Source organism: Thamnophis sirtalis, unplaced genomic scaffold (assembly GCF_051295495.1).
Source record: "Thamnophis sirtalis isolate CommonGarterSnake01/CBP01778 unplaced genomic scaffold, rThaSir2_p1.2 scaffold_2, whole genome shotgun sequence".
In the NCBI taxonomy this organism is placed as follows: Eukaryota; Metazoa; Chordata; class Lepidosauria; order Squamata; family Natricidae; genus Thamnophis; species Thamnophis sirtalis.
In genome coordinates, this window is record NW_028261382.1 from 49,450,977 (window position 1) to 49,469,622 (window position 18,646).

Consider the following 18,646-nt stretch of genomic DNA (forward strand, 5'->3'; position numbering starts at 1 on the left):
GTAGTCAGGTGCTGTTTTTGCCTTCTCTCCACTCTCCGTGCTCTTGGATCAGGAGCGGGTGGTCCTTGCTCCTCACCTGAGCTCTTTCTCTCATGTTCACCGCTTAGCCTCTCTTGGTCCTCCTGCCCCCACTTCCTCCCTGCCTACAAGGCGTCCCAATCCTGAAAGGCCTGGCTGGCCTTCCCCTTCCCCATTTTCCTCCCAAGCCAACGAAGCCGCCCCTTCGATCTACAGTTCCAGTTCATTTTCCTCCGCAGGCTCCAACGGGGGCATGATAGGTGGCTGGATTTTGATTCCCCGAATTCCCCATCCAGCCCGCTTGGAGACATGGCCTTCAACTGTCTTTCCACCCTAATCGGGCTGGGCTGAAGCCGCCTTCTCAACTCTGCCTGGCTCGGAGAGCAGCCGAAGGGCCTGAGAACTTCCCGCAATGTCCTCCTCACTAATAAAATATCAACCATGAAAGCTATGGGCCCGTTATTACGACTTCTAGGAAGTTCCCGCGATGGAGCATGGTGGAAATGGCTGGTCCCAGGCTGAATCGTGGGTCTCTGCCAAACTCCGAGGCGGCTGCCGAGTGGATCAATGGCTCAGGAGACATTGTCAAAGCTTCCTTAATCTTCTTGAATTCTTGAGGCTTTCTCTACCGGGGTGGCTCTGTTAAAAGCTGGTTCTTTGCCAGAAGCGCCTGCTTTCAAGAGAGCACCAAAAAAACCCTTTGGGCACATCGATCTGCCTGAGCACGTCTTCCTTGGCCACCCTGTCCGCCATGCCCAACGTTCATTTTAGAAAAATAAAGTTAACCTTTTCAAAAATGGAACATCAAATCTTGGTGTTTATGGCAACACCTCCCTCCCCCTTTTTCCCCCCAAATGGGATGGCTTAGAGCAGGGATTCACAATCTTGGCAGCTTTTAAGGCGGGTGGATTTCAGCTCCCAGAATTCCCTTGAGGCATGCTGACTGGGGGATTCTGGCAGTCGAAGTCCACCCATCTTGAAGCAGGCGGACAAGGGACTTCTGGGAGTTGAAGTTACCCATTTTGAAATATGCTGGCTGGAAAGAAGGAAGGAAGGAAAAGGAAGGAAGGAAAAGAAAGGAAGGAAAGAAAGAAAGAGGGAGAGAGAGACAAGAGAAAGAAAGAAAGAAGGAAGGAAGGAGGAAAGAAAAAGAAAGGAAGGAAGGAAAGAAAGAAAGAAAGAAAGAGGGAGAAACACAAGAAAGAAAGGAGGGAAGGAAGGAAGGAAGAAAGAAGGAAGGAAGGAAGGAAAGAAGGAAAGAAAGAGGGAGAGAGAAAGAAGAGAAAGAAAGAAAGAAGGAAGGAAGAAAGAAAGAAAAAGAAAGGAAGGAAGGAAAGAAATAAATAAAGAGGGACACACACAAGAAAGAAAGGGGGGAAGAAAGGAAGAAAGAAAGAAGGAAGGAAGGAAGAAAAAGAAAGGAAGGAAAGAAAGAAAGAAAAAGGGAGAGAGAAACACAAGAAAGAAAGAAAGAAAGAAGGAAGGAAGGAAGGAAGAAAGAAAGAAAGAAAGAAAGAAAGAAAGAAAGAAAGAAAGAAAGAAAGAAAGAAAGAAAGAAAGAAAGAAAGAACTACTAACTGACTAACTAACTAACTTATGGTCACAACTGAGCCCAAAATTTTGGTTGCTAAGCAAGAGCGTTGTTAAGTGAGTTCCACCACATTTTACAAATTGCCCACGGCCACCCGGTCACACCCACAGAATAGGTAGTAATAATTTTTGGAACCCACCACTGGACTGGCACATATATGCCAGGGGAAGCTAGGAAGACCCAAGGGGCTAAGAACCAGCTCCCTGCCCTGATCAGCTTATGCTTTCCAAAAAATAAAAATGCATCCAGGAAGAACAGGACTCAGAGGCTGCAACATGAGTCAGCAAACACACACACACACACACACACACACACACACACACACACACACACACACACACACACAGACACAGACAGACAGACAAGACCATGCACAGCCCAGAATTTATAATAAATATGTCGGAAAGAACAAAGGATTCTGCCTTTAGGCGATGGAGATTTGGAAGATCAGTCTTTCTCCAATTTTTCCAGTTGGATTGCGTGCTGAAGCAGACAATGGGGGAGGCTTATCTCCGGCTGTGGATAATTTGGGGGCAACCCCCCCCCTTTTAATCTCCTCTCAGTCAGCTGGAAAGAGCAGGTCTGGTCTCGCCTGGCCCACAAAGCAGAGAGCGAAACAGAAGGACAGACATTGCTAGGCTGGGGGAAGAATCAGAATAGAGCTGGAAGGGACCTTGGAGGTCTTCTAGTCCAGCCCCCTGCTCAAGCAGGAGAAGCTATACCATTTCAGACAAGTAGTCTTTCCAGTCTCTTCTTAAAAGCCTCCAGGGATGGAGCAGCTGGCAGGAATAGCCAATCCCCTAGAAGAAGACAGGCTCAAGATCCAGATGGATCTCGACAGGCTCTTGAACCCTATCTAACAAAATGAAATTCAGTGTAGACAAAAGTAAAGTCTTAGTCAAGAAAAACCGAAAGGACACATATAGAGACCGGGTGAAACCAGGCTTAATAGCAGTGACTGGGAGAGGCATCTTGGAGTCTTAGTGGACAACCAGCTAAATAGGAGCCAGCAGCCAAAAAAGCCAACGCAATCCTAAACTGCATTAACAGAGGGATACAGTCAAGATCAAGGGAGGTCCTAATACCACTCTGTAAAACTTTAGTAAGGCCACACCTAGAGTCCTGCATCCAGTTTTGGTCACCACAATATAAAAAAGGATGTTGAGACTCTGGAAAGAGTGCAGAGAAGAGCAACCAGGGTGATGAGGGGACTGGAGGCTCAAACATCTGATGAACGGTTGCAGGGACTGGGCCTGGCTAGTCTAGAGCAGAGAAGGACCAGGGGAGACAGGAGAGCATCTTCCAATATTTGAGGGGCTGCCCCAGAGAGGAGTTAGGGGGTCAAGCTATTCTCCAAAGCCCCCGAAGGCCAGAGAAGGAAGAATGGATGGAAACTGACCAAGGAGAGATTCAACCTGGAAACAAGGAGGAATTTCCTGACAAGTGAGAACAATCAACCCATGGAACAGAAGTTGCCTTCGGAAGTTGTGGGAGCTCCATCCCTGGAGACTTTCAAGAAGAGACTGGACTGCCCTCTGTCAGAAATGGTGTAGGGTCTCCTGCTTGGGTGTGGGTGGACTAGATGACCTACAAGCTCCCTTCCAACTTTATTAATGTGTTTTTAAAAAAAACACAACTTCTGGTGGCAAGCTGTTCCACCGGTTACTTGTCCTCACTGTTAGGAAGTTTCTCCTTAGTTCTAGGTCGCTTCTCTCCTTGATTAGTTTCCACCCATTGCTTCTTGTTCTACCCTCAGGTGCCTTGGAGAATAGCTTGACTCCCTCTTCTTTGTGGCAGCCCCTGAGATATTGGAAGATGCTATCATGTCTCCCCTGGTCCTTCTTTCTCTTAAACTAGACATACCCAGTTCCTGCAACCATTCTTCATGCATTTTAATATCCAGGCCTTTCATCATCTTAGACATTCTTCTCTGCACTTTTTCAGCCTGGTGGAGGTAGTCCTCAACTTACAACAGTTCAGTTAGTGACCGTTCAAATTAGGACATCGCTGGAAAAAAATGACGTACGGCCATTTCCCATATTTATGACCATAGAAACATCCCCATGATCAGGTGATAAAAATTCTGATGTTTGGCAACTGATTCATATTTATGACCTTCTGATCAGCAAAGTAAATGGGGGGAAGCCAGATTTGCTTAACAATGCTGTGACTCACTTAACAACAAGTGATTCACTTAACAACAGTGGCAAGAAAGGTTGTAAAATGGGGCAAAATTCACTTAGTTAACCATTGTCTCACTTAGCGAAATACATTTTGTCCGCAATTGTGGTCTGTATATATCATAATTTTATACGTCCCTTTTGTAAAGGATGGATCCAAACTCCCTGCCTCTTAATGAAACTTAGCCTCTTCCAGGAATATCTAAATCTGTCGACCCCTTTATTACTGAGGCATGCTGCTCCTAGCTATGGAGGCTCTACTGCCAGCTTTCATAGCTTTAGAGGGCTCGGAGGCCTGCCCTGCCCTTCCTTTATACAGAAAAAAAATCCCTGTGTGAAATTGCTGAAGGCAAAAGGGAAATGGATTATAGGTAGTCCTTGACTTACGACCATTTTTTCACACTGATGACCTTTGAAGCATCCCCAGGATCATGTGAGGAAACAAAAGAGGAGCAACAGGGGAGTGGAGTTTGCAGGAGACCATTAGTTCATTTCATTGGTTCGTGACTCTCCGAGACTCCTGGCCAAGTTCTGCAGATATCGGCCTGGCAGCTCTCCAAGTCAGATGAGGTCTGTGACCGTAAATCCTCCCTCGAAAGACTTTGCTGGATGGGAATGAGCAGAATTCACAGCAAATTAATAAAAGGGGTTTTTGTCGGGACAAGGAGTTTGCTTCACGCTCTTGGGAAGCCTCGGTCAGATTGCTACTAATTCCGGGAGTCCCTGAATCTTGGCTGGCAGGCAGGTGTGAAGATCCCTCTGCCCTCGGTTGAGAAAGTGGGTGGAGAGAGGAGGAAGGGGAAGGCTGGGCCCAGGTGAGGAGAGGCAGCCAGGTGAGGGGGGGAGTGGGTGGGAGCTTAAATACACCTTGGGTGGATGAAGAGAGGAAAACTGCGGAGGAAAACTGCAGATCTCTCAGGCGGATCAGGTAAGTGGCTAAAAGAGAATCGGGGTCTCGTTGGCTGGAGATCTAATGCAGATCCACATCGGGATCTCGGCTGGGGAAGGGGATTTGGAGTGAAGACGAAGGCATCCGAGTAGAACTGTGCAGAAAAAAATAATTCTGCATTTTTCTCCTTGCGGATCTCATTCAGGAGACAGGTTTTTAAAAGTTTAAAACTGTGTTTCTCAACCTTGGCGACTTTAAGTCCTGTGGACTTCAACTCCCAGAATTCCCCAGCCAGCTTTGCTGGCTGGGGGATTCTGGGAATTGAAGTCCACAGGATTTAAAGTCGCCAAGATTGAGAAACACTGGTTTAAAAAGTGGGGTACTTGGGAAGAGGGGATTTAAGTGTGTGTGTTTCTGTGTAAATGTTTTTTTAGTGCACCAGTCTTCTGGTCCTCTGTGAGTTTACAGTCTCTCAGGTTTTTCAATGTTTGCAATGAAGATACAGAAGGTCCTCTATTAACAACACTCACTTAGCAACTGTTCTAAAGGAGTATATGAATCAATATGAATCCATATTAGCTATTTGCTTTTATTAGGAATTGCTTATGTTACTATATAATTGTTACTGGTTAAACCCATATTTGCTGTTTGCTTCTGATACGATGTACTGCTAGAAATCATTTGTTAAGAATTAAGCTTTGTTAAGGACTTCTGCTTATATTATTGCAGACTGTCAGAAATTAGTTGTTTTCCAGCCTAGCAAATTGTAACCTTAATATTGGATGGCATTACTGCAAATGTTATCTCACTGCTGCGTCTCGCTTCTATTCTTGGCTTCAAAGCTAGGCACGTTCTTTTTTTATAAACATATTTTTATTTCCATTTTCATAACATACAATCACATGTATACTATACATAGCCTGTATCGCATAGTATTAAATAATGATTACATCAGTTCCTCTTGTCATCAACGCCCCCCAAAAAGTTAACACCCATTATTAGCTCTTCTACTCTCCATACACCTCTTTCTTCTACCTTTCTCCTACTTCCTATCTTCCCTCCATCATCTTTTCCTACTCTACTTCCCCTTCCTTTCTCCTTCTCCTCTCTCTACATTCCACTCCTCCTTATCCTCATCCTCCTCATCTTCCCCCCTTACCCTCTCTCCTATCCCTCTCTTCCCATCTTTCTTCTCCCTTCTGCTTCCCACTCTTCCTCTCATTGGTGTATTTCTGTTTCCATATCAATATACTTAACATATCCTAGTTTTAAAGAAAAAATAAGAGAAGACCGTATGCATGTGGAATCAAATTACATTAAAATCGAACACCTCTCGTCAAATCTGATATATATCCCTCCCTCTCCCCCTCCCCCCAACCCCCCCCCACCTTCCCTCACCTGACTTCCCAGAACCCTTATACGGTATAAATCTTTCACAAAAACAATCTAAAATATAGGCAAGCTAGGCACGTTCTTGAAAGCTAGTAGAAGAAATTGTTGCATGGGAACATCAGGCCCCATAGATAAAGGAACCAACCAAACTAGGGAGTTTTCCTGGCTCATAAATCCTTAAAGGATTCTGCCGAAAAACAACTTGGCAAGTGGGGGCTGCCACCCCCCCCCACAAGGCTATAGGGATACTCCACAGAGAAGGGAGACAGAGACAGGAAAATGAACAAAAGAACACCCCTGATCAAAATACAGACACACAGCAACTGACTCGTATTTATGACAGTTGCAGAGTCCCAGGGTGATGCCATCCCCTTTTGCGACCTTCTGAGTAGAAGTCAATGGGAGGAAACCAAGTTTGCTTAACGACCGTGTCTCTAACTTTAACAACTGTGGCAAGAAAAGTTTGCAACAGGGGGAAAAACTCGCTTAACAACGGTCTCAGTCAGCAAAAGGAATTTGGGGCTCTCTTGTGGTCGTAAGTGGAGGAGTGTCTGCCAGTGAATAGGTGGCTGTCTAAAACCTCCAGTGATGGAGCAGCCACAACTTCTGAAGTCAATTCTAATGGTCAGGAAATTTGCCTTTAATTCTATTTGATCCAGAAGAAAGTAATGTGGTAGTATAACAACAGGGAGTAGAGATGATCTTTGAGTGCCAATAATTTGTTTAAAGGTAAAGGTAAAAGGTTCTCCTCGCACATATGTGCTAGTCGTTCCCGACTCTAGGGGGCGCTGCTCATCTCTGTTTCAAAGCCAAAGAGCCAGCGCTGTCCAAAGACGTCTCCGTGGTCATGTGGCTGGCACGGCTCAACTCCACCGAAGGCGCACGGAATGCTCTTCCCTTCCCACCAAAGGTGGTCCCTATTTTTCTACTTTCATTTTTTACCTGCTTTCAAACTGCTAGGTTGGCAGAAGCTGGGACAAGGAATGGGAGCTCACTCCGTTGCGCGGCGCTGGGGATTCGAACCACCAACCTTTCTGATCGAGAAGCTCAGCGTCTTAGCCACTGAGCCACCGCATCCTGCTTAGATGATCTCAGAGTTCCAATCATTTGTTTAGTGACCTTCAATGGAACTGAAAAAGGACATATGACCACTCCATGGTTGCAGCTTTTCTCCCAGGGAGACCCGATCGAATGCCAATCACAGTGAATTTTTCTGTTTTGGAATCCAAGTTCAGCATGTTAAGATTTGAATAATTTTTCTGGAACAACAAACTTGTAAGGTAGCTGGGCTGGGAGCTGGGCTGGGCTTAAGAAATGCTGACTGGGTAGAAATTTGAACCCTGGTGTTAGTGTTTTTTGGGTCCAAAGCCTGAACTGCTTACCTAACACGTCCTTGGTGGTCTTTTTTATTCTTGCAAAAGTTTTATTTTCTTTTAAAACAAACATTTCATCATTCCTCAATCAGTGAGACATCGGAGTACAATTTTTTTGTGTGTCAAAATAGTTCCAGTTTACCACCAAATTCTTTATATACATCTGTTCTTATTTTAATATTGCAACTTAACATATCCCCTGTAAGAACATTTTTCTTCCTAAATTATTTAGTTTTAGACTTTCTATTATTTATTTATTTTTATTGAATTTTTTGGGGAAAAAAAACTTTTACAAATGTTTACCTCCCTCCCCCTCCCCTCCCCTCCCCGCCCAAACCCCATCCCCCCCAACCTTCCTCCCACCCACCCACCCCCGACTTCCCAGAACCAATACAGGGTATAAATCTTTAACAAAGATATTCTAAAATAAACTTTAAAAAAGCTAATATCATCTTTCATTTGAGCTTTAACTCCTCTTTGCTAGGCTAACTCTAAACAGATTATATCATTCCTTGCTTCTTCAGTCATAAACTATCTGGGATTTCTTAGTCCCATATTTAGTTTGAATATAGTCAATCCAACTTCTCCACTCCAGTTTATATCTCTCATTTGAGTGATCCTTGAGATATGCTGAAATTTTAGCCATCTCTGCTAAGTTTGTTACTTTTAATGTCCATTCTTGAATAGTAGGCAAATCTTCCTTCTTCCATTATTGCACCACCAACAGTCTTGCTGCTGTTATTAAATGCAAAATCAAGTTAGTCTCTATAATTGTACAATCAGTAGTTATACCTAACAAGAATAACTGAGGGGTAAACTTTATCCTTTTTTAAAGAACATTTGGCATAATCCACCATATTTTTATCCAAAATGCTTTTACCTTTTTACAAGTCCACCATATATGATAGTATGTTTTATACTTTCGATCCATATTCATTTTCTAACCGATGATAAAATGACTCCCCCTATATTAAAATAATCAGATTCTTCTTTTCCTTTCATTGCTAGTGTTAATCTACTCCTTTCTGCCCAGTCTTAATATTTCCTCAATCCTGTTTTCATCTTTGGGGATTTCTTCAGCTTTCCAATTTTGTGCAAACACAACTCTAGCCACCATTATTACAGGAATAATCAAATGTACATTTTCTTTACTATGTTTCCCTGGTAAGATGCCCCCCCAAGAACAATTCAGGTTTGAAGTCAGTATGTTGCTCGGTCATCTTCTCCAACCCCATTCGGATTCTTGGCCAGTATTTTTTTTCTGCTTTTGTGCATGTCCACCACATGTGATAATATGACCCCGACGTTTGATGCCATTTCCAACATTTGGTTGATTTGTCTTTGAACGTTGGGTTTTTTTGCCAATCTTTCAGGTGACATGCGCCGAATATAAAACATTTTGTGCAAATTCTCTTTATATGCAGTTGCCATTGTTCATCTTTATGAATTTCGTTCCCATAGTTTGTCCTTGGTGGTCTTTATTGCTGAGGATTTACACCGGGTTTCGCTTAATACTTATTACGAGCAAAATAAGAGTTACTAATAGTAATAGCAATAATAGTTGCTAATTTCTATTTTTCAGAGATTCCACAGCTATGTTGAGGTTCCTCTATGCTGCCATCTTCTCCTGCCTGTTGGCCACAGAAGCCTGGGCTCACAAAACTGGAAGACTTGGTTGTCACCTACACTGTAAGCTTCAGGTGGGGGGACCAATGGACAGACAGACAGAGAGACAGACAGAGAGAGGGAGCCATAAAAGGAGAACATTAGCAGGGGTGGTGCAACCGGGGAGCAGCAACAAGGACCTCTTAACACAGAGGGAGCTTTGGGGATGAAGAGCAGAATTGGAATTGCTTTGACATGGAGATGCTTCTGGTCCATGTTGTGCATTCACCATAACAGAACAACAGAGTTGGTAGGGACCTTGGAGGTCTTCTAGTCCAGCCCCCTTTGCTCAAGCAAGAGATCCTTACAGAATAACAGAGTTGGAAGGGACCTTGGAGGTCATCTAATCCAGCCCCGTTTGCTCAAGCAGGAGATATTTACAGAATAACAGAGTTGGAAGGGACCTTGGAGGTCATCTAATCCAGCCCCCTTTGCTCAAGCATGAGACCCTTACAGAATAACAGTGTTGGAAGGGACCTTGGAGGTCTTCTAGTCCAGCCCACACTGCTTAGGCAGGAAACCCTACATCACTTCAGAGCCCTCATCCGAGCCTTCCCCAGACTCCAGGACTGGCCCAGGTTCCTCCCCAACCTCCTCACTGTCTGACTCTGCTGCCAGATCCTCCGGCCACTGGCGAGGCACAACAAAAAGAAACAATGCCATTCTATTTTTCTCTTCTCGCCAGCTTTCAACATCACCGTCCGGAGTGACCGACAGGGCGCCTGCCGGGGCACCCGAGCCATCCAGGCCTGTGTGGGGTACTGTGAGTCCAGCGCCTTTCCCTCCAAGTATTCGGTGCTCCTTGCTAGCGGCTTCAAGCACAACATCACCTCCGTCTCCCAGTGTTGCACCATCAGCCAAATGCAGACGGTGAGAGAATTCAGAACGGGCTTTTCCCAGCTTTTTTCAGAATGAAATTATACGGGTAGTCCTCGGCTTAGGACAGTTCGCTTAGCAACCATTCAAAGTTACGGTAGCACTGAAAAACACGACCGTTTTCCCAGTTGCGATCTTTGCAGCATCCCTGAGGACAGGAGTCAGCAAACTGCGGCTCCGGAGCTGCATGTGGCTCTTTCCTCCCTCTGCTGCGGCTCCGTCACCGGTCGGCGCCACAATTTTGAGAGAAGCTTCCGGTGGGGAGGGGGAAGAGAAGCACAGTGCTCCAGGAGAAGACTCTATGGCAAGGGGAGGGTTTTCCAGTTGTCTCCTCAATTGATAGGGCTTTCGGTTAGGACAGGTAGAGGAAAAAGTACGATGCGCTAGGAGGAGACTCTATGGTGGGGGAAACTGAACTTCCGGTCAGCTCCAGAATTGAACGGGGGGCTTCCGGTTAGGACCTTTGTGGCGCCCGGAGTTTTCTTTTCTGTGGGAAATGGGTCCAAATGGCTCTTTGAGTGTTTAAGTGTGCCGACCCCTGCCCGTGATGGCGATAGTTGCCAGCATGGCAGTCCTCAGCTCCGATGTGCATGGGTGCGCCGGCCAACTGTTTTTCGGCCTTCCGGAGGGCAGGGGGAGGCCGTTTTCAGGAAAGCCTCCAGAACCTGGGGAGGGCAAAAACTTCACCACCACCACGTGGGGAGGGTGTTGCATGCACATGCGCGCAGGGGGCGGGGGCATCATGCTTGTATGCACAGGTGGGTTGGACAATTTAGAAGAAGGTTAGCTATCAGTGCCCTAGGAGCCCATGATCAAAATTCAGACGCTTGGCAACTGGTTCATATTTACGACGGTTACAGTGTCCCCTTTTGCGACCTTCCGACAAGTAAAGTCGAGGGGGAACCCCGATTCACACTTAGTAATCATGTTTCATATCTTGGCACCTGCAATGATTCACTTAGCGACCGCGGCAAGAAAGGTCCTAAAATGTGGGCAAAAATTCCCTTAACAAATGTCTCACTTTTGCAGCAGAAACTTTAGGCTCAATTGTGGTCGTATGTCGAGGACTACCTGCCTTATGGAATTCTGGCGGCTTATACTAGTACAGGGGATCCTCAGCTTACGACCATAATTGAGCTAAAATTTGTTGTTACTAAGTAGAATGTTAAATGAGTCCTGCCCCATTTTTGTGACATTGCAAAGACGCAGCTCCACTGGTTGCGTAGCTTTTGTAAGTGTTCAGAAGTGAGAGTAAGTTCATAAGTGCTGATAACCCGGAGTAGCCCAGGTATACATTTATCCCCATCCTGTATTAGGGGGAGCCCCCTTGTGGAGTACTGCGAAGCCGTTACCATGGCAACTCCCCTGTGCTTTACAGTAGAAGCCATTTTAAGGCACAACAGGCTGTATCTTAACAGAACATGAATCCAAAATGCACACTGTCACTGTCAAAGGGACTGTGACCTGACACGATAGATATAATTCAGTCCTTTTCATTTCAGCGGCCCAGGCATTCCAGAGTTATGCTGGGACACACACACATGGACACACACGGACACGGACACCCCCCCCAAGGGGTGCTAGGAGTGTCTTACCCCCACAATATTTTTGTCCAGAGAGTAAGTTATCTGTGTACCAAGTTTCCAAGTTTGGTTGAAATTGCTCGAGGCATTCCAGAGTTATGCTGGGACACGCACACATAAACACACACACACACACATATATATATATAATGATAGATATAGATAGATAGATAGAAAGAGATAGATAGATAGATAGATAGATAGGTAGGTAGGTAGGTAGGTAGGTAGGTAGGTAGGTAGGTAGATAGATAGATAGATAGATAGATAGATAGATAGATAGATAGATAGATAGATAGATAGATAGATTGATTGATTTTGCAGGGCTGAGCTGCAAAGAAAGAGCAGGATGATAGAATCCCAGTGATATCAAATGGGTTTTGTGTGTGTGTGTGTTGTTTTCCTCTGCAGGTGAAACTCCGTCTGCGTTGCAATCTCGGCTTGCAGAAAACGGTGGACATTTTCACTGCCAAGGCCTGCCGGTGTGACGTGTGCCGCCTCTCCAGATACTGAAGCGCCTCTGACGATTTCTGCAGCCCCCAAACAAGGCCCAGCAAAGCTGCTCAGGGGATTCTGGGAATTGGGAAGCCCAGGCATCTTAAAGGTTTCCAAGGTTGAGAAGCCCAGGACCAAATGGACTTTCGGCCACTGTCCTTCGGCCCAAGCGGCCCGTTTGCGTGTTTAAAAAAAAGAGAGACTTTTAATTCTGTAAGAAATTACAAGGGGGATTTCTGTGTATGAGGGAAGCCAGGTTGAATGGGCAATCCCTCGAGTTCTTTGGGGTAATTTGGCAGCTGAATACATTGCATTTTGGTTTTTTTTTACAATGGTTATGTGTGTTTTGTTTTTTGTGTGTTTGTTGATAAGTTTTAATAGTTGGACGCTGCTCAACCAAAGGACAGAAGGAAAAGAGGGAGGAAGGAAAGAAAAAGAAGGGAGGGAGGGAGGGAAGGAAGGAAGGAAAGAAGAAAAGATAAAGAAGGGAGGGAAGATGGAGAGAGGCAGAGAGAAGGAGGAAGGGAGGAAAAGGGAGGAAAAGGGAGGGAGGGATAAAGGGAAGAAGGAAGTAGGAAGGGAGGGAGGGAAGGAAGGAAGGAAAGAAGAAAAGATAAAGAAGGGAGGGAAGATGGAGAGAGGCAGAGGGAGAGAAGGAGGAAGGGAGGAAAAGGGAGGGAGGGATAAAGGGAAGAAGGAAGTAGGAAGGGAGGGAGGGAAGGAAGGAAGGAAAAAAGAAGGGAGGAAGGGAAGGAAAAAAGGAAAGAAGAAAAGGGAGGGAAGGAAGGAAGATGGAGAGAGGTGGAGGGAGAGGAGGGATGGATGAATGAAGGGAAGGAGGAAAGAGGGAAGGAGGCAGGGAAGGAAGGAAAAAAGGAAAAAGAAGGGAGGGAATGGAAGGAGGGAGGAAAGAAGAAGGAAAGAAAATGAAGGGAGGGAGGGAAGGACGGAAGGTGGAGAGAGGCGAAGAGAGGGAAGGAGAAAAAAAGGAATGAAGGGAAGAAGGAAGAAGAAAGGTAGGGAGAAAAGGAAGGAAAGGAGGTGGAAAGACAGAGGGAAGAAAAAAGGAAGGAGGGAGGAAAGGAGAAAGGAAGGGAGGCAGGGAAGGAAATAAAGAAGGAGGGAAGATAGAGACGCAAAGGGAGAGGAGGGAGGAAGGAAAAAGGGAGGGAAGGATAAAGGGAAGAAGGAAGGGAGGGAGGGAGTGAAGGAAAAAAGGAAGGAAAGAAAAAGAAGGGAGGGAGGGAAGGAAGGAAAGGAAGAAATGCTTCATCCAGAAACGCTTTAAGCATCTTCCATTGGGGGGGGGGGAGGAGGAATACCGGGATTAATTTTAGCTTTGCCCAAGAGGACCAAATCGATTCAGAACTGGCACGAGGCTTTCACCTCTTCTGCTAAAAGGCAAATGTGGCTGAAGCATCTTTTGTCAGTTGGACATCCGGGCTGCATTCCCAAGTGGGAGAACGCACAGCAACGTGACTCTCAAACAAGGCTTTGGACATTCAGAAGCACAAAAGACACAAACCTTTGCTGTGCAATTCTCTAAAAGTGATTTTAGTGAAACCAGGCTTCTTAATAGCAGGGACTGGGAGAGGCATCTCAGAGTTTTAGTGGACAACCAGGTAAATAGGAGCCAGCAGCCAAAAAAGCCAATGCAATCCTAAGCTGCATTAACAGAGGGATACAATCAAGATCAAGGGAGGTCCTAATACCACTCTGTAAAGCCTTAGTAAGGCCACACCTAGAGTCCTGCATCCAGTTTTGGTCACCACACTATAGAAAAGAGGTTGAGAGTCTGGAAAGAGGGCAGAGAAGAGCAACCAGGATGATGAGGGGACTGGAGGCTAAAACATACGCTGAACAGTTGCAGGAACTGGGCATGGCTAGTTTAATGAAAAGAAGGACCAGGGGAGACAGGATAACAGTCTTCCAATATTTGAAGGGCTGCCACAAAGAGGAGGGGGTCAAGCTATTCTCCAAAGCCCCAAGCCAGGAATAATGGATGGAAACTGAACAAGGAGAGATTCAATTTAGGAATAAGGAAGAATTTCATGGCAGGGAGAGCAATCAACCTACGGAACAAAGTTGCCTTCAGAAGTTATGGGAGCTTCATCCCTGGAGGCTTTCAAGAAGATACTGGACTGTCATATGTCAGAAATGGTGTAGGGTCTCCTGCTTGGGCGGGGGGTTGGACTAGATGACCTACACGGTCCCTTCCAATTGTTAATCTGATTGATCTTCTGGCATCCCATATTGCCCCAGGAAAGGACGTAGCTGCTTTCAAGAGAGGCTCTATATTCCTAACCCTGCTACTAACTTAACAGCTGAAGTGATTCGCTTAACAACTGAAGAAGCCAGAGAGGTTGTAAAACGGGCAAGAGAGGTTGTAAAATGGGGGCAAACTCACTTAACGATCTCATGATAGATACGACCGTTTTGTCATCTGAAGCGTTAAAAGGGCTAAAAGGTTGCCTCATTTGGTGGTAATGGAAGTTGTAGAATGATGAGAAAGCTTTTACTAAGATGACAATCCCAAATTCTTTTCTGTTCTGGGAATTTCGGTCCAGGAGGGGCTATTTTCTCAAAGAGTTGAAGAATAAGAGTCTCTGTATTAGTGTGAAGTATTAGTACCACTTTACAAAGCCTTAGTACAACTAACACTTGGAATCCTGCATCTAGTTTTAGTCGCCACGATGTTAAAAAAAAAGTTGAGACTCTGGAAAGAGTGCAGAGAAGAGCAGCAAAGAGGATTAGAAGAATGGAGGCTAAAACACACAAAGAATGGATGCAGGAACTAATTTAATGAAAAGAAGGACCAGTGGAGACATGATAGCAGTCTTCCAGTATTTGAGGGGCTGCCACAGAGAGGAGGGGGTCAAGCTATTCTCCAAAGCATCTAAAGGCAGGACACGAAGCGATGAATGGAAACTAATCAAGGAGAGAAGCAACCTAGAACATTCCTGATTAATAAGAACAATTAACTGGTGGAAAAACTTGCCTCCAGAAATTGTGAGTGCTCCATCACTGGAGGTTTTTAAGAAGAGGCTGGACAGCCATTGGCTATCGGGTCTCCTGCTCAAAGCAGGGGGTTGGATTAGATGACCTCCAAGGTCCCTTCCAACCCCTGTCATTCCATGTTCATTTAGCACCAGAAATTTGGGACTCAATTTGTAATAACAAGTCAAGGATTACCTCTATGAAACACAGAATGACAGTTTCTTTATGTTGAACATCATCTGATTATCATTACCTTAATTTCGCCAAGACTGAATGGTTCTTCCATCAGAAGGTTTGCTCTCTTTCTCTTATTCTACAGATTTTTTTTACAGATTAACAAAGTTGGGACCTTGCAGGTCATCTAGTCCAACCCTCCCTGCCCAAGCAGGAGACCCTCATTTCTGACAGAGGGCAGTCCAGTCTCTTCTTGAAAGCCTCCAGGGATGAAGCTCCCACAACGTCCAAAGGCAACTTCTGTTCCATGGGTTGATTGCTCTCCCTGTCAGGAAATTCCTCATTTCCAGGTTGAATCTCTCCTTGGTCAGTTTCCATTCATTCTTCCTTCTCTGGCCCTCAAAGGTGCTTTGGAGAATAGCTTGACCCCCTTCCTCCTCTCTGTGGCAGCCCCTCAAATATTGGAAGATGCTCTCCTGTCTCCCCTGGTCCTTCTCTTCCCTCGACTAGCCAGGCCCAGTTCCTGCAACCTTTCATCGGATGTTTGAGCCTCCACTCCCCCTATCATCCTGGTTGCTCGTCTCTGCACTCTAGTTTCAACCTTTTTTATAGTGCGGTGACCAAAACTGGATGCAGAATTCTAGGTGTGGCCTTACTAAGGCTTTATAGAGTGGTATTAGGACCTTCCTTGGTGTTGATTGTATCCTTCTGTTAATGCTTCTCTCGAAGCGGAGTTCTGCATTGCGCAAGGCTTGATTTAAATGAATTTGATCCTTTTCAATCCTCACATTTTACAAGTCGTCTCTCTTGCCATCTGTTATTATCACTGGAATAATTGATATACAGGCAGTCCTTGAATTATGACCGCAGCCGAGCCCGAAACTTATGTTGCTAAGCAAGACATTGGTGAAGGGAGTTTTGCCCCATCTTATTGCTTTCCTTGTCACATTTTGTTAAAGTGAATCCCTGCAGCTCTTAAGTTAGTTGACACAGCTGCTAAGTGAATCTGGCCAAGTTTTGCAGATATCGGCCTGGCAGCTCTCCAAGCCAGATGAGGTCTGTGACCGTAAATCCTCCCTTGAAAGACTTTGCTGGATGCGAATGAGCAGAATTCACAGTCAATTAATAAAAGGGGTTTTTGTCGGGACAAGGAGTTTGCTTCAGGCTCTTGGGAAGCCTTGGTCAGATTGCTACTAATTCCGGGAGTCCCTGAATCTTGGCTGGCAGGCAGGTGTGAAGTTTCCTCTGCCCTCGGTTGAGAAAGTGGGTGGAGAGAGGAGGAAGGGGAAGGCTGGGCCCAGGTGAGGAGAGGCAGCCAGGTGAGGGGGGGAGTGGGTGGGAGCTTAAATACACCTTGGGTGGATGAAGAGAGGAAAACCGCTCAGGAAAACTGCAGATCTCTCAGGCGGATCAGGTTAAGTGGCTAAAAGAGAGTCGGGGTCTCGTTGGCTGGAGATCTAATGCAGATCCACATCGGGATCTCGGCTGGGGAAGGGGGTTTGGAGTGAAGACGAAGGCACCCGAGAAGAACTGTGCAGAAAAAATAATTCTGCATTTTTCTCCTTGCGGATCTCATTCAGGAGACTGGTTTTTAAAAAGTTTAAAAAGTGGGGTACTTGGGAAGAGGGGATTTAAGTGTGTCTGTGTAAATGGTTTTTTATTGCACCAGTCTTTGCTTTAGGCTCTCGGGAAGCTCAGTCAGAAAACTACTAATCCCTCTGATTTCAAACCAGGAGTCCCTGAATCTTGGCTGGCAGACAGGTGTGAAGTTGCCCCTCCCTGGGTTGAGAATTGAGTGGAAGGGGAAGTCTGGGCCTAGTATGCGCTTGTGCGGAGTGGCCGGACGAAGGGAACAGCTAAAGAGCAGGGCCCACAGCTGGACGACGAATGGCCCCTCCCAGAGAAAATAAAAGAGGAGCGAAAGGGGCGTGGAGCAACCTGGAATTAAGGAGAAACTTCCTAACAGTGAGGACAATTAACCAGTGGAACAGCTTGCCACCAGAAGATGTGGGTGCTCTAACAATGGAGATTTTTTAAGAAGAGACTAGACAGTCACTTATCTGCAATGGTGTAGATTCTCCTGCTTGAACAGGGGGCTGGACTAGAAGACCTCCAAGGTCCCTTCCAACTCTGTTATTCTGTAAGGATCTCTTGATTGAGCAAAGGGGGCTGGACTAGATGACCTCTGAGGTACCCTCTAACTCTGTTATTCTGTAAGGATCTCCTGCTTGAGCAAAGGGGTTGGACTAGAAGACCTCCAAGGTCCTATCCAGCTCTATTCTGATTCTAATCGAAACCTTCCTACATTTTCTTTTGAAACGTTTGAAAGACACTTCTCTGCTGATTGGAGCGATGCCCCCACCCCACTCCGGACCCAGAGCAGCCCCCCCCCCACCAACACCGCTTGGGACATGAAACTTTCTCTTTATTGACTACAGAGTCGTCCAGCAAAAGGAACAAGGGGGGGGAAGCGGGAAGGTTTCGTGATCCGGAAACTGTTCATAAATAGACTCGCCCTCCCCCCCGCCACCCCCCCACAAAATATCTCTCTAGCAGCTCCCTCCCAGGTCTACCCTGCCAGCCCCCACTTCGACCACCCCACTGGCCCTCCCCTCCAGTGCTTTTGGGGGAGGGGTTCTTCTCCTGTGAAAACTACACCGGTGGGGTATTCCTAAATCCGATTATATAGGAGTGTTTCTCAACCTTGGCCAACTTGAAGTCCGGTGGACTTCAACTCCCAGAATCCCCCAGCCAGCACAGCTGGCTGGGGGATTCTGGGAGTTGAAGTCCACTGGACTTCAAGCTGGCCAAGGTTGAGAAACACTGATATAGGAGAAGAATCCGATCCGAGTGGCCGACTACAAAAAAATCAACTCCAATGAAAGCCGTGCCCCCTTTCCCTCCCTCCCCCTCCCCACCGAGGGTCTGTTTTTGGGTACCAAGACTGTGTTGAGGTGATCATGCCTAGTGGGAAGGGAGGGGGTCTTTAACCTTGCACTCATCTCCCACACATGTGGACTTTTACACACGCACACACACACACACACACTCTAATGCCGTAATGGCGAAACTACAGCCTGCGTGCCAGAAGTGGCACACACAGCTCTTTCTGGGGGCACAAGCGCCAGCTGGTCTTCGCGGATGCCAGAGAACTGCAAAAAGGCCTGAAAACGGCCAAAAAACCCAGGCTGTTTTTAGGCCATTTTCTGCGCTGTTTTCAGGTTGTTTTGGGGCCTTTTTTGAAATGGCCAGGAAAATGGGCTGAAAATGGCCCAAACAACAGCCAACAACAGGCCGTTTTCTGGCCATTTGTGGGCTGTTTTAGTCCATTTTTCAGGCTGTTTTGAGGCCGTTTTTGGCCTGTTTTTCAGGCCGTTTTTGAAATGGCCAAAAACTGGCCTGAAAACCAGCCTCAA

The 18,646-nt window shown here is 46.1% G+C and overlaps 1 protein-coding gene across 1 annotated transcript; it reads left to right on the forward strand.

Annotated features, from left to right (window-relative positions):
* Nucleotides 1-9,004: 9,004 nt before the first annotated feature.
* Nucleotides 9,005-12,454, forward strand: GPHA2 (glycoprotein hormone subunit alpha 2). The gene is made up of 3 exons (XM_087705401.1): nt 9,005-9,132; nt 9,794-9,978; nt 11,976-12,454. Exons 1-3 carry the CDS (start codon nt 9,039-9,041, stop codon nt 12,075-12,077), a joined length of 381 nt encoding a protein of 126 aa, XP_087561527.1. The 5' UTR covers nt 9,005-9,038; the 3' UTR covers nt 12,078-12,454.
* Nucleotides 12,455-18,646: the final 6,192 nt, after the last annotated feature.